Below are 15,687 nucleotides of genomic sequence, written 5' to 3' on the forward strand. Positions count from 1 at the left end.
AAAAACTGACACAAGGAGGCAAGAGAAGTTAGTAGACTTCCCAGTAACAAGAGAGTCAGCATTACAGCAATGAAGACAGTTTTCTAGAAGCAACGTTGCTAGCAGCAAAATTCTGACCAGACTATTTATGGAAAATGACCTAGACTATGGTCTCAACCACCCAGCCTCTTTTTGATCCTGTCAAACCCACTTCTCCAGCCCTACCATCAATTCTGAAAGCTACTGCAGAAATTAGTGTTTTGAGTTAGGTTTCAAGGACTAGTTTGTATTCACTCCATTGAGGGGACATCTCCCCGGCATTTATTCTAAATATGCTTGTTTTATTAGAGAATACTATCCTTGATAAAATAGATTAGAGTTCCCAATAAATTCATTTCCTGATTAAGCCAGCCAGAGTCCATTTCTACTGTACTAACATCGGATTGTAGCGCCAGTGCCCATTGGCTGTATATTCCCCACTACCTCTTTCCTCATTTTACCCTAAGGCAAATGTTTCCTGAATGGATTACTTAATCCCACTACTAATCATTTAGAAAGAAAGGAAAATTCTCAGTGGAGGGTCACCTTTCATGCTTAAACACCCAATGTCAACTAATACTGAGGGTGTCAAGGTACCAATTAGAACTACACAGCCTCTTCTTTTATCCAAGGATTTATAAACTAGAATTTTTATCATTTTCAGAAACAAACCACTTTGTGGGGAGGGGCTGGATAAAGTGTATTGAACCCGAAAGTGCTTTACCCCTGAGCTATATCTCCAGTCCTTTTTATCTTTTGAGACAGGGTCTCACAAAGTTGCTTAGCGCCTAAGTTGCTGAGACTGGCCTTGAACTTGCAATCCTCCTGTCTCAGTTTCCCACATCCCTGGGATTACAGGTGTGTGCCATGGCACCTGGTACAAACCACTTTCTTAAAGATGACAAGAGAGAAGAAACAAATTAGGAACCTATTTTATTAAAGTTAAAGAGTTCTCTTCTAATAAAACAAGCATATTTAGAATCAATGTTGGGTATATGTCCCTTTAACCAAGTGAATACACACTAGTCCTTGAAACCTAACTCAAAACACTAATTCCTGCATGATGTTTTTGCCAGTCCTCACTAAGCAGTGGTGCTTTCATACCTATATTGCAGCACTTAACAAAGTCATATTTATTGAAATACCTATATTTTAACTACATCTCAAAATCATTGAGGGAAGTTACAGTTACAATCTCTAGCACCTAGAATACTGTTTGGAATAATGCAGGAACTAATCTTTTGGAAATGGATCCTTTTTCCTTTGCTTTCAAAGGTACCAATGCAACTGTCTTATCTTTCAAGTTTCCTGTAATTACAAAATATTCCAAAATAAGCATTTTTTAAATGCACCAGTATCAACTATTATCAGACATCATCACACTTGCCATACATGTCATGCCAAAAGACATTAACTAACTACCAGAGAGCACTGCCTTGTGCCGGTAAATTAATAATTTTGCTTGTAACAAAGTTGAAACAGTAGTATCTGCAGATTTGAACCCCAACACAAATTTTGGTCAAATTATTTAATCTAAATGTTTGCATAAAGGGAATAATTTTTATAAGGCTGTTGTGCTACATAAAATATACAAAGTATGTCAAATGGTATTTGAACTCTTCTAATAATTTTAATCAATGTTAGTTCACTTTCCTATACAGTGTTCCAACTGGATATAACACCTCCAAACAGATGCATACTGTATCTAGTCCCATAGGCACAGACCATACAGTAATAATTCAGTATACCATTACACTATGATTACCTACGAAATTAAGAAATCCTACAAGTGTCCATGGCTGCCAGCCCTGCCAAGAAGTCCTATTCCAGAATCGCTCAATGAAATAAATGGGCCACTCAAAACCCAACGCAACCGACAGGGGTCAGCAGCTACTGCCACCCATCTCCAGACTAACTGCAGAGAGAGGGCAAGCACGCCCGGGCACAGGGGCGTCCGGGAGCGGGAGACCCCAGCCCAGCGCTGCACGCGAGGGCGGCCGCCCGGGGTTCCGACGCGACTGCGGAGAGACCGGGCGGCTCTAGTCCCGCGGGCGGGTGTCCCAGCGCGGCAGGCGCAGCCGCCCGCCCACACCTGGGTCGCCAACCACGGAGGCACGAGGGGCCGGGGGTGCCACGGGAGCGAGCGGGCGGCCGGCCAGGGACGCCGCCGCCGGAACTGCACACGGAGCCCAGCGGCGCTGCAGTTGGAGCGCCGGCTTCCCGTTCGGGGGGACCGCCCCGGTGCCGGCGCAGGGGGCGCACGAAGGGTGCCCGGGCTGGTCCTGTGCTGACGGCCGGCGCGGCGGGGGAAACCGAGGCCCGCGGCCCCACAGGCCTGCGAGCGCGCCAACCCGCGGACTGCAGGACGCGAGGCCGCCTCTGGGCCAGGCTGCGAGGGCAGCAGGCGGGCGCGCAGGGACGTGTCGGGGCGCCGGGCAGGGTGGCGAGCGCGAGCGGACGGGCGAGGGTGTGTGTCCGGGCGTGGGTCTGGGCGGGCGTCGGGAGGGAACGGCGGCAGGGAGGGGCGGAGGCGGGGGGAGGGGGAGGAGAAAGAGCAAAGGGCCCTGACGGGGCTCCGGGCGTCCAGCCGCCCGGCCCCGGGCCCTCAAGCCACCGCCCCCAGGCCCCGCGCTGACGCTGGACGGTCCCCGCCTCCAGGCCCCCCGCCCCGCCAGAGAATAACTTACCTGTTTGCCGACGGAATCGCTCCTACTCGCCCCTCTGACTGACTCCTCCGGCTCACCGTCTTCCCTCTGGGAGGAAAAGGCGGGACTTCCTGTTTCTCCTTTTAGCGACTTCCGGCCGTTCCCAGGGCGACTCTGTGGTGGCTGGAACACCGGACACCACCACCAAAAGGCAAGATCTTTCGACTGCTCTAGTAAAACCTAAATTGAGTTCCGTCTTTTTCCCCCCGAGTGGCCGAAGGCCCCCGTGTGTCGACTTGCTTTTAGCCCAGCAGCTCTATCCGGAAGTCACTCAAAGACAAGACGGGAAGTCCCACCCCTCCCCGAAAGAAGGAAAACGGGAAGCCCAAAGAGTCAATATAAAGGAGATGCGGTTTGGGCTCACGACGAGTGTCTTGGGTGGAGGACCGCCGGGATTCCCAGCGGAGCAGGCTCTTCCCGGGCGGATCCCGCCTCCTTCCTGCCCCATCCCTCCGCCTCGAGGGCGGCCCCGGAAACTCCAGGAGGACTGGGAGTCCCTGTGCCCGCCTCGCAGCCTCGGGCTGAGTTAAAGGCTCGCGACTTGACGGCTCTACGAGACGCGTTCTTCCGCACCCGGGGGCAGCGGATCTGGGGACGCAGCCGTGGGCCTCGAGCCGAGCGCCAGTGATGGCTGGGCGGCTGCGTGGGGGTGAGAGCCGATGTCCCCCTGTGCACTTTTTCGTTGAGTGGACGTACAGTCCAAGGACCTGCTAGGAGGAGGCGGCCTGGTCCGGGGTCCAGTAGCCATATCCCCGCCGTGTTCAAGCCCGTGGACCTCAGGTGTAGAACCTCCTCTCCCGAAACCCGGGTCTGCGTGGCCGCGGAGAGCGTCACAGCGCGCAGCGCCGTGACAAGGACGCGCAAGTGGCGGCGGCCAGCTTGGGGTCCGACTGAAGACGGGGGTTGTGACTTCATTTTTGTAGGCGTAGGGGAAGAGACTGTAATGGGATGTTATCAGAATACATTCAGGAACAGACCCTAACCTACCTCCATGCAGTTTGCAGAGACGTTTTCATGGGCGTCATCTAGTTGAATTCTCATATCCACAGGAAAGAGCTGCGATTCACAAGTCAAATAACTATGCCAACATCGCATATCTAGTAAAAATGGAGCTCAACTCCAGCAAGATCACGAGTTTGAGGCCAGCCTGGGCAACACTGTTGCAAGATCATACCTCAAAAATGATGGTAATAAATTAATAAATAAATGCCATATACTGAGCGACTACTATGAGTTAGGCACCATGCTAAGTGTTTTACATATATCACCATTTGCTACCAATAGCCCTACCACAAGGATGTTCTCATTCTTCCTGTATGCCCAAGAAAACTAAGGCTCAGACCTTTGCCCCAGAATATTTAACTGGTAAGATCTGGAATCTGGATTTTAATTGGAAGCCATTTAATAGGTATGTAGCTTTTCACCAGTGGTTTTCAAGTTTGCTGCACTTTAGAATCACCTTAGGAGTAATCTGAATGACCAAGTCATATCTGAAGCCAGTAAATTAATAAGTTGTGTTAGCTTTGCGTCCTGTTGGGTGGCGGAGCAGTCGCATACAGCATCTTCAGCTGTCAACGATATTTTTGGAAGTGATCCCAGAGCCTCGTGTAAGTTAAGGACTTAGCCTACTTAGTACTGAACGAAAGAAGATCCTCCCTGATTCAGATGTAGAGGAGAGTTTGAGAAGCCCTTTGTTGTGCTATCTCTTCAGGCAGGAATGTATACCAGAATCCTCTCTTCCCAGGCTAACTGTAGGGAATTATACTGATAACAGGAGTAGGGAATGAGGATCTCATTCCAAAGAGATCCTCTTCTTCAAAAGTTCTATCTCCAGGTAACTCATTTTGAGATTACTTTTCACTGTTCTTACCTGTCTCCAGCTAAAAATCTCACAGGAGACCCATCTCTGCAGGAAAAATGAGCAACTGAACCATTTCAGAAGAACTTTTAAGTTTGTGATCAATGATGTATTTTCCCTAATTAGAAAAAATGATGCAAGAAGAATGTTAGATTTAATTGCCTTCTTAAAAAAAAAAACAGTCATTCATACTTAGTTGGAATTTAGGGAACAATCAGTTCCTGACCTCATTTCTTTTAGTGTTATAATTTTTCATTTAAAAATATTTTCAGGCTAGAATAAAGTTGAAAGAAAGCTACAAAGAATTCCCCCAGTTTCCGGCATCCAGATTCTATAATTATTCACATTTTGCTCTCTTTGCTTTATGGGTTGATGCATATTTTTAGTGAATCAATCAAAAGTACATTGCAAATGTTATTCCATTTTACTCCTAAATGTGTCAGTGCACATGTCCAAAGAACATGGATAGTCTCTTAGCCACAAAACAATTATCAAAATCATGAAAATAATTATATACTATTTTTACACTTGATCTTAGCCAAAAGGCTGAAAAGTCACATGGAAAATAACAATAAACTATTTTTATTTAAAAACCTGTTACATTTTGTGTCATTGTGACCAAAATACGAAGGAGAACAACTTAGAGGAGAGAGTGTTTTGGGTGGCTCATGGTTTCGGAAGTCTTGAGTCCATAGGTGGCTGACTCCATTGCCTGGGCCCAAAGTGAGGCAGAACTTCATGGCAGAAGGGCAAGGTAGAGGAGCACTGCTTCCCTCATGGCAGCCAAGAAGTGGAGAAGGAGGGCAAAGGGGCATCAGAGAAGATGAACCCTTCCAGGGCACACCCCCAGTACTCACCTCCTTCAGCTAGGCCCACCTACCCACACTTACCACCCAGTCAGTCCATTCGAATAAGAATGAACTGATGATGTTACAGTTCTCATAGTCTCATCACTTGACCTCCAAACATCCAGGCATTAAAAGCTTTGGGGAAACACCTCATATCCAAACCATAGTAAGATCGTATTCAGATTTTATACTCATTGTTACCCTGTTCTGTACTTTTTACATAAATTAAAGCAAATATTGGGCATCTGCTGTCTACAAGAGATGTTTGTTAAATAAAGATGTATTGATGTATCTTCTGGCCTCCATTTGTTTCGGATGAACACTCAAGGTAGTTCACATCTGTGTTCCCCTTTGTGTTTCCCTATATGTCACTTGTCATTTTTCCAGAAGTTAATAATGTAACTAGACATAGTATTCTGAGCTGTTAAAAATCTGAAAATATATGTCTTTTGCCAAATTTGGAAAATTAAAGACCATTATTTTTCCAAAGATATCTCTTCTCGTTTTCTCTCAGTGTCTCTTGATCCCCACTGATATATCTTCTGGTAATACACCAAGTTCACTGAAACTCTGTCCTTTCATGTTTTGTTCTTGTTTGTGTTTTCATTCTCTTTTCTCTCTGACATTCAGATTGGGTAAATTCTATCAATCTATCTTCCATGTTCCCTGATTCTTTTTTCACCCCTGTTAAAACCATCCTGAGATTTATTTATTTCAGATACGACATGCACAAGTCCTCAAAATTCTATTTAGTTTTTTCTTATAATTTGTGTTTATCACATGAGAAGAGTTTTTAATTTGTTCATTTACTATAGGCATATTTTCCTTTGTATCCTTGAAACAGTTATAATGGCTGCTTTGAAATTTTGTCTGCTCTTCCAATGTCTGGATCGTCTTGGGCTAATCATTAATTTTTCTCTTTTGATTATGATTCTCGATTTTTTATTTCTTAAATATCTAGTAATTTTAGATAGCACATTAGACATTTGAAAAATACAAAGTAAAGATACTCAATTTCAATATGTTCTTCTTTTGAGCACTGGAGTGTTTTTTGTTGTTCTTATTGATCATTTGCCTTGCTTTAACAAGCAATTGTGGCAATATTTATACTCCATTCTTTGTCACAGTAAGCAACTTTCATTTTTCATTTACCCTTAGCTGGGAGGGTTGAACCTGTTTCACACATCATATTCCAGGCATTGTCCAGTAAGTAGTTTACACAGAGCATGTAAAAATGTGGCATTTATTTCCCTTCTGTGGCCCTCTTCTTTCCAAAACTACACCCCTTACTTTCATCTGCTGCAGCCAAAACTCTGCCTTCTGCTCCTGCAAGTGAGGCTGTACATAGACTTTAAATAGCCTCCTTCATTTTTTTATATTATTTAAAATTTGAAAGGAAGCTTTGGTCATTTTGGGTGACTAGTCATTTTTTATGACTAATTCACTTTAACAGTGTCACTTAAAATTCTACTATCCTTTAAATTAACGTTTTTGTGATTACAGTCGAATGCCTACTTACAACAACAGAATATGATCTGAAAAGTTAAACACCCACACTGGAACGTTAAATCTTAGCTTTTTCTGAATGTTGTTTTGGCAAATTTCACTGTGGGAGGTGAGATGATTTAAAGCTTGATATTTTCTATTATAGTCAAAGGCATAATTTCTCTGACATCGTTTTCCATTTGGAATAAGGAAGTACCCTAGAACAATGTTTTAAAATAAAATTTGTCCACATAATGACAGTTTTTCTCAGTTCTACCCAAACTAAAATAGCTCAGAAGCATTTATTTACTTATCATAACCACTAAGAAATTATAGTCATTACACCTACCATCACTTCTATATCATTCTAGAAAAAAAATACATCATTTTTTTTTTCTTCAGAAGATCTCCTGCTTTCCTGTCTTTATACTTCATCGTTAATGGAACCTTTGGACAGCTGAGAAAAGTGCAGAACATCCCAATTCAGCCTCTGCCCCCGCCTCCCCAAGAGTTTCCTTTCTTGTCAACATAGTAAAGAAGAGGATCATGTTTATTACTTATAAGTGAGCTACAATATAGACTGTGCCATTACAGAGCTGGTTGGTGGAAGAACAGGAAAAGATACAAGTATTAGGACTTGGTTTAAGTTAACTTATTATGAGAGTTAGTGGTAAATCGAAACCTAAAATCATGAGTTTGTTCATCAGCCATTACGTGGTCAATTAATATTCAAATTTGAATTGAAAATACAATAAAAATAACAATGTATACATTTAAAACTTGACATCTAGAGTAGTATAGAATACTATCTACTAAAATAGTACTGCAAAATCATTTGTACCTATTGTAAAACAGAGCTTGAGAGAATTTGTTTTTAAGTAAGAGTAGCTATCAATAGGAGAATTCAGATAGAATAGCATTTATATTCTTTCATGAACTTCTTATTCCTCTTCTAAGAAATTTGTCGAGCACATATTATGGATTATGCATGGTTCTTGATACTTAGAGGTTGCACACTCTCCTCAGCCCAACTTGTCACCCAGCAGGAATGGCAGAACAGTGTTACCCAATCTTCTGGTTACCCAAGAGAAATATGTGTGTAAAATCTGCCAGTCTTTCAATGTTGGCATTCAATTCAAAATTATTTTGGACATTGTAAAGGCCACATCAAACAGGGGTCCATGTAGGGGTCACAGAGTGCTGGTCTGCAGCCTGTGTGAACCAAACTGTTGCTCCTGCCTGGGAAAGTTGCACAGTGAACAGCATGGACACCTCAGCATGGTCTGTTGTATGTCCCCTCTTCCATAACTAACTGCTCTCAAGAAGATTTCAAACTAAGAAGAGTACAAAGACAGAGTCCAGGGTGGGGGAGCAGCCCTGGAGGAGATGGACCCAAAAGCTGTAGCAGGAGGATCAAGATATTTGTGTTCAGCATCAAGAACCTACTGTGTGCAGCATACTCTGCTGAGTGCCTGGCATTCTCATTTGGAAAGGGAAGATTCTGGTGTTGTAGGGCTGAAAGTTGACTAAGGGAAAGGTAAATGAACAAAAATTATGAAAGTTCCGGGAAGCATGCAGATGGATTGTACAGGTGTTGAAATCTTCATTCATCACACATTTCCTGAGGACATAAATATATCTAGAATTTTGAAGATACCACAATAAACAGAACAAACATGCTCTCTATCCTCAAGGATTTTGTACTCTAGCAAGCGAGCTGGCAGTTTTAAAATGGTACAAATGTGTGCTTAATTACAATTATAATAAATGCTGTAAAGGAACAAAGGAGAATATGACAGCATAATAGAGACACCTAACTTGGGGTGAAACAAAGTATTTCCCTGAAAAGTTACATCTAAGCTGAGATCTGAAGAATAATGAGTGTTGGGAATATTAGCCAGACCCATAAGGCAGTAAGAGTGTTCCAGGAGGGGGAGAAGAATCAGAGCAGGCTCCGAGGCAGCTCTTGAGAAACCAGAAGGATTGGAAGGATGGGGTATCTAGGAGGGAAGAGCAAAGCCAGAAGAGTAAGCCAAGGAAAGATTGCACAGTCCTAGAGACCCTCTTGAAGTCTCAGACTCCATCCTGAGACCTCATGGTCACCAGGGATGGGTGACAATGACACCGTGGCGGCAGTGCGCCCTGCAGTGGAGAGGCACTGTGAGTAAGCAGAGGGGCTATGCTGGCAATGACCCAGCAAAAGCTATGGAAGTTTTGGCTTATGGCGTTGATAGTTGGTTTTGATAGTATATTGGATTGGGAAAGACGGGTGTTGAAGATTTAGAATTCTGCCCACAGTCCAGTTGCCAAGATGGGGACCCCCAAAGAGGAAACAGATATGGGGATGGGCGGAGGTTTCCCTTTAGGAAGAGTAGTGTTTCAGATATGAAGTAGGCAAGAAGGATCAGTGGGTCTGGCTTTCAGAACAGGGGACTGCATGAGCATTCATATGACACAAAGGCCATGGGAGTGATGAGCACACCCAGAATGAGTGCCCAGTGAGCAGAAGCCTAGAACCATCCTCAGTGTGTCTATGGCTCACTTCCCTCTCCCAACTCAAGTGCAGGGTAAGGGTGTCACTGACCAGTGTTCTCAAACTGTCTGACAGACACCTGAGCAAGGTTTCCAAGCCATTGCATTTTATTTTTCAATACAGAACAAAACCAAAGATATTCCCAGTCACCATTATTTTCTGCAACAGCATCTACAATTGGGGCTCGTAATCCTTAAACTTCATCACAACAGTGACAGGTCAGCACACTATTTCTACCAACTAAACTAGATGCCTTGTCCTCCTCCAGTACAATCAAGTTCCCCTCCTGCATTGATACTTCACAACATACCCCTAAATAGACTGGATGGTCATTTTAACCCATGTGCATTTATTTCTTGGATAAATTTTTAAACCAATGTCTCTTCCCCAACTTTTTGCCTCCTTATAACTAGAAAATTGACTTGATCAATAACTGAGGAGGTTTTCCATCTCTCTGGATGTAACACTCAGTTAACCTTTTTTTTATGGCTCCCACATATCACAACCAGACCAGGGGAGCTATGAAGCTTGGAATTGGGTGAAAAACAGGAAAGGAGAACTAGGGAGACCCATCCTGATCCTGGGTGGCAGCAAAACATGAACTTTAGACTCTGACACTCCAGGGTTTGAATCTTCCAGGTTCAACACACTCAATAACTAACTATCCTCCTTCCCTTCTTTCCTGGTGATTGAATGATTAACAGAGACACTGCTGGTCTCAGAGGTTTAACAGGAATAAGTAAATACAAATTATTGTTTAATGACTTCATCAAATGGATATTACATTGCCCAGAAATGGTTATAACATATTTTATAATAAACTTTTGTCAGTTGATCAATATAAACACTTTTTTTACAAAACATAAATTGATATCATAAATCTTTTGCTTTGTTAGTCCTCAGACACAATGTAAAATACCTCAGGTAGGTCCAACAGAACCTAAAATACCACAAAGCACAGCATAATCTGGAGAGCACAAACTGTGCATGATGTCACAAAATAGCAGGCAGGGTTGATCAGAAAAGGTATGGCAGTTGGAAGTTCTCTGCTTCCAAAGCAAACCGTAACTGGAATCCTTGATAAATTTCCCTGAAAAGACTGATATTCCTAGTTCAATCCCATTTCTGTCACTAGGTCAGGATAAACTGAGTCACTGACCACATGGCCCAGTCATCTTTAATGTGATGCAGCAAGCTTTAAAACTTACATTTAAAGAACCAACAGAGAAATGGAAAAAAAAATTGAAGGAAAATGTGTTATATTTTGTTTTTATTTGGAATCACAAAAGAAAAACTTTTTAAATAAACCCTTAAATTCTTCACCATTAATGTGATCTAAATAATTTATAAATATTGAATTGATTTATTTACATATATTTGACTATAAAAATTACATTCCTTTTTTGTGTTTACATCATCAAACCCAATCAAGCCAAACAAGATGGTTAACTAAAATGATTAATGAGTGCTGCATTAGGTGATGGCTTTAAATTTAGAATGTATTACTGATGTCAGGGTTGATTAGTTCTCTATCTAAAACTGATGCTATTAAAAGCTTTGAGCAATTTAAATGTAGTCATTGAGTAAAATTCCAATGGAGTGAGAGAAATTCCATCAGGATTGAGTTTGCTATGGTGAATGTACTTGTGTGCAAAAGTTAGAGAGAGAACCTTTACTGACAGGGTGGGAAGAATATGAGGCAGGGGAGCTGATTAGATGGCATCAATCATGGTGAAGATAAAGAAGCTTAGAATAAGAGAAAAACTCTTCTTTGCACATGGAATCCCAAATGGCATAGGGTATGAATCTTAATCATTTCAGCTTCAGAACTTTTCACAAAGCAAGAGAAAATAAATGAAGGGGAGGAAAGGGGTTAATACAGCACCAGGCCTTAGTAACTCCTCTAAAAATGAACCCACAGGGAAATCATGGTAGTCAGTGGTGGAGATCAACATTTTTATTAATAAGAAAAGGAAACTGTGGGCAGAGCAACAGTGATGTAAGTGCTAACAATTACTGGGTGGGACAATTATGTGTCATGGGTGTTTCAGAACCTAGAAAGCAAAGTGGAGGGATTATGCCCATTGTATTGCAAGCTGAGAGTCTAACTCACTGAAGAACTGTCCTGGAACTACTGCACAGGACTCAGAGAAATGAAGGTGAAGACAGCTGGGACTTTGGAAAGGTGAGTGATTTAAATCACATGTTAAACCATTTCCATTGTCTCCTAAATATTGTATTCTTGGTTCAAAGGTCCCAAGGCATTTCAAATGAAAGGGGAAACATAATTGATTGGATCAACATTTCTTTGGATGTTCAGATGTCATCTCTGCTAAGGGGCGTGAGAGGGGATCTGTCAGTGGGTCAGGTAGTACTGGAAGTTTCTACTGTCCTGAATGTAGCTTAGCAATCTCCAGGAAAAAGGCAGCAAGTAACTTGGACCCCTCTATGTAGTTCCACCTAACAAAAGAAAAAACAAAGAGAAACTTTGTTATAATGACCAAACAAAGGAAGAAAAGTATTGTACCATTTAGACAGGAAGATTGATATTTTAAATTCAATCTAAAGTGTTGGATACTATACTGAGATCGCAGAATGAAAGGCACTTGATGATTCCTGTGTCGAAATGGCATTATTATTAAGAAGATGGGAATCTGTCCTGGGCCCAAATCCAAAAAAAAAAAGTTCATTTTCCTTGGTTTTTTATTATTGACACGACATGGATATCAGAACCACACATGCTCTTGTTTCTTACTAGTACAGGAGACTTAGGAGGTTTGTGTCAAACATGCCTAAATATTCTTTGTTATGGACTGAATGTCATGACCCCAAAAATTCTCTTGTTGAAGCCCTAACCCCTAATGTGACTGTATTTGGAAGTGGGACCTTAGAGCAAATGATAAAGGTCATTGCAGTCAGCAGGGTGAAACTTAATCCCCAGGGCTGGTGCCCTTGGAGGGAGGAAGAGACCTGAGCTCACTGGCTCCTTGGCACTCTCTCTCCTCTGCCCCTCTATTGCAACACGTGAGGACACAGGAAGAAAGCAGTGGTCTGAGAGCCAGGAAGAGAGCCCTAACCAGGAACCCAATCAACCAGCACCTTCACCCAGTACTTCCTTGCGTCCAGGACTGAGAAAACGAATGTCTGATGCTTAAGCCACCCCATATGGGGTTCCCATTGTCACATAAGGAGAAGGGGCCTGACCACATGCACCCCTGGGCTTGTGCAGCAGGACCCAGTCCACACAGGGACCTGCTGACCTGTTGATCTTCTCATTCTGAGAGTGTTCCCCATCATCGACAGCCCCCAGTGGAAGCATCATCACGCTCTTTTGAATGAGGTCCTGGATCATTTTGGCTATTGGAATGGTTGACCCATCCCGCATCATATCTGGTTCTGTTCCAAACACTGAAACACAAGAAAGAGAAGGCAGTGGAATATATAACAGGACTGACCCTACTAACCTCAAATGGGATATTTGCTTTATCTTTCTTTTTCTTTTTTTTCCTTTCTCATTTTTAACATTAGATTTGGGCCAGGGTAAGTAAGCTCCTTGATATCAGCTACTTGTGTTCTAAAATGAACGAAGCAGTCAAGAAGAAACCTGTGGATTCCTTCTTTACAATTACATACTCAAAAAACTTTTTTTGAATTTGTTTGAACTAATTTTTAAAAAGTTCAGAATTTAGAAAATTATAAAAATAGTACAGAAAGCAGTCCCATATATCCCTAACTCTGCTTTTCCGGCATGTTAATACACACAACTGTTGTGCAATGATCAAGACCCGGAAACTGTCATTGTCCTGAACCATGCTCCAAACTTCACAGATCCCACCGTCTTTCCTCCCAGCACCCAGTGCAGAGTCCCACACTGTGTTTTATTATTGCTTCTCCTTCATCTTTTCTAGCCTGTGACCATTTCTCAATATTTTGTTGTTTTTTGTGAACTTGACCTTCTTTAAGAATCCACTGATCAGTTGTTTGGTAAAATGCTCCTCAATTTGGGATGGCCTGGTATTTTCTTGTCATTGGAAGAGGTCATGAATTGTTGGCAAGACACAAGATAATGTGCCCACTTTAAGAGTTTCTTCATGAACTAAATATTATGGAAGTGGGACTTTCTTGGGTAATTGTTTTTGTAACAGATATACAAACAAATATCTGTCCTCCACTCTCACTTGAATGTCACAGTGTTTCTCCCAGTTTTCAAAGGATCACATAAAATAGTTTCAACTGCTACCCTCAGTTCTAGACAGAGATGACTTCAAACCCTCTAGCTCAGAGAACAAATTACCTGTGATTGACTGGCAATAAAATCTAAAACAAAGAAATGAAAGAGAATATGCTACCTCTTTCTTAATCACAAAGCAAGGTGTGAAAGTGAATTAAGTGATGTGCCTTCTCAGCAGAACTGGGTCACACATAGTTGACCAAAAGGAGCACTCATCAGGAGCATGTGGGATCTTTTCATGGCTGTTAACCTTGACATTTCAAACACACATTTCTATTCAGCTGGCATAGTGCTCAACTTCTCACCTTCCTAACTCTTCTTCCTCTTCTCTCTCAATTTTTATTAATAAAATACCTGCTAAATTGAGGCAGTAGGAATTACGATGTAGAGAAATATGGCTCTAAGTGTTGGACTTGTTCTCTAATTTTCACAGCTATGTCTCTTAAACTGATAATACCATTGGGGAATTAGGACTGCAGTGAGCCCTGGGTTCTAAATTGCAGCTCTACCTCTCCGAGTAGTGTAGCCTCAGGCCCCACCTATAGCTTTGTGCTATAGATCTATATTAACACTTGCCAGTGTTTGCCCAGCTTTCTTTAGGGGACACCCAAAACTCTCCCCATGTTTAGGGGCCCCCATTTTGCTATAATTGGCAGGTTGTCCCTCTTGCAGTAGAAACCAACGAGACTAGATATTTCTTCCTCCTGTCCTGGCATCCAAAGCCCAGGCATATTCCCTCTGCTTGTCCCATCATATATATGTCTTGCCCAGGACTTTGACGAACATAGAATTAAAATAAGCACCACCAAGGAAATGCCAAACAAAACCATGCTGCCTTCCGGAGGGAGAAGTATCGAGGCCTGCGAGATCACTGGTCGGAGCTGGATGGACTGGCATTGGGTTTCTCATGGGTTTTGACTTTATACAACAAGTCCATCTCCGGGAAGCCCTTCCCTGGATATCTCTCATGGCCTCCCGTGGGGCTGTGTCTCTCCAGGGCAGTCTGGTGTTTGCATCAGTCAGGAGGTCCACCTGTGGGGTTGGGAAGAACTAGACCACACCCAAAGCAGAAATGAAAGACAACATATTTGGGAATGGGTCCATGCTTAGAAATTCTCAGGGGAGACTCTGTTTTCATCCAGAACACAAACCAAAAGGTCAAGCTTGCAACACACAGAGTTGAACAGGGCTCTGAGGGAATTCTGATCTTTGTGCAGGGGGCTTATGTCCAACTCCCTGCTTCATGCTGGCCTGAGGCTATCACAGCGCTGGCCTCTTATTGCCCAGGGAGAGCAGAGGCCCGCAGGGCAGTATGTCTGCTAGCCTATTCCACCAGATTGTGGTTTCTCTTTCATTTGTAACTCAAAGAATTTTCCTTCTTTCATATGAGTTAGTCTGTTTTTGACAGGATTTTTGTATGTTGGCCAATATTTCCATGATCTTTGCATCAAGAGGGTTTCAAGTTTTTCTGGGCCCTCATTTTCCCTAAAATTCAGGTCTCCAGATTTGAACTGGTACCCTGGCTTTGCCACTGAGATATGTGCCCTTCAACAAGTTACGTAGTCTCTTTAACCCCTAATTTCCCCCTGTGTGAAATGGAGAAGGCAGTTGGATCGCTTGAGACAGTGATAGGAAGCACCCTGTGCATAGTGCACCTTCAATAATAGGTGGTAGATGCAAAGGAGAGTCAACCCCTGAGTTTCAGAAGTGCCTGCTGATCCACTGTCCCACAGGCAGGACCCCCTGGTTCCACTGTAAACTGGCAAGTCAGAACATCTAAGGTCCCACCTCTGCTGATGGCTCTTTTTGCTGCGAGATACTGCATGTCGTTGATGTTTGCAATCCACGGTTGAAGTCCCAGTGTCATGGAAGCAGCCATGCGGTTAGAGATGTTCCTTTTGGAGAACACGTCCTCAAGGTGCTGCTTCACCTAGAAGGCAATGTTTCCACCGTAAGAGAGAACGTCAGTTTCCGCTCACCCAGGGGACAAAGTCTCCCATTTAAGAATT

The 15,687-nt window shown here is 42.9% G+C and overlaps 2 protein-coding genes across 3 annotated transcripts in view; both read right to left on the reverse strand.

Annotated features, from left to right (window-relative positions):
• The window catches only part of Znf407 (zinc finger protein 407), a 430,768-nt gene extending 428,003 nt beyond the window's left edge, over positions 1-2,765 (reverse strand). For both annotated transcript variants that reach the window (XM_071602635.1, XM_027935301.2), the window contains exon 1: positions 2,706-2,765. The gene's annotated coding sequence lies outside the window, so the exon portion shown is untranslated. The remainder of the gene's footprint in view (positions 1-2,705) is intronic.
• Positions 2,766-3,273: 508 nt separating this feature from the next.
• Cndp1 (carnosine dipeptidase 1) overlaps positions 3,274-15,687 on the reverse strand; it is a 35,258-nt gene continuing 22,844 nt past the window's right edge. Inside the window, exons 11-14 of the mRNA XM_071602832.1 lie at positions 15,467-15,608; positions 12,708-12,855; positions 11,836-11,907; positions 3,274-3,661 (exon numbers count right to left, since the gene is read on the reverse strand). Coding sequence (XP_071458933.1) covers positions 3,274-3,661; positions 11,836-11,907; positions 12,708-12,855; positions 15,467-15,608 — 750 coding nt within the window. The remainder of the gene's footprint in view (positions 3,662-11,835; positions 11,908-12,707; positions 12,856-15,466; positions 15,609-15,687) is intronic.

The sequence above is a fragment of the Marmota flaviventris genome, chromosome 16 (genome assembly GCF_047511675.1).
Source record: "Marmota flaviventris isolate mMarFla1 chromosome 16, mMarFla1.hap1, whole genome shotgun sequence".
Lineage (NCBI taxonomy): Eukaryota > Metazoa > Chordata > Mammalia > Rodentia > Sciuridae > Marmota > Marmota flaviventris.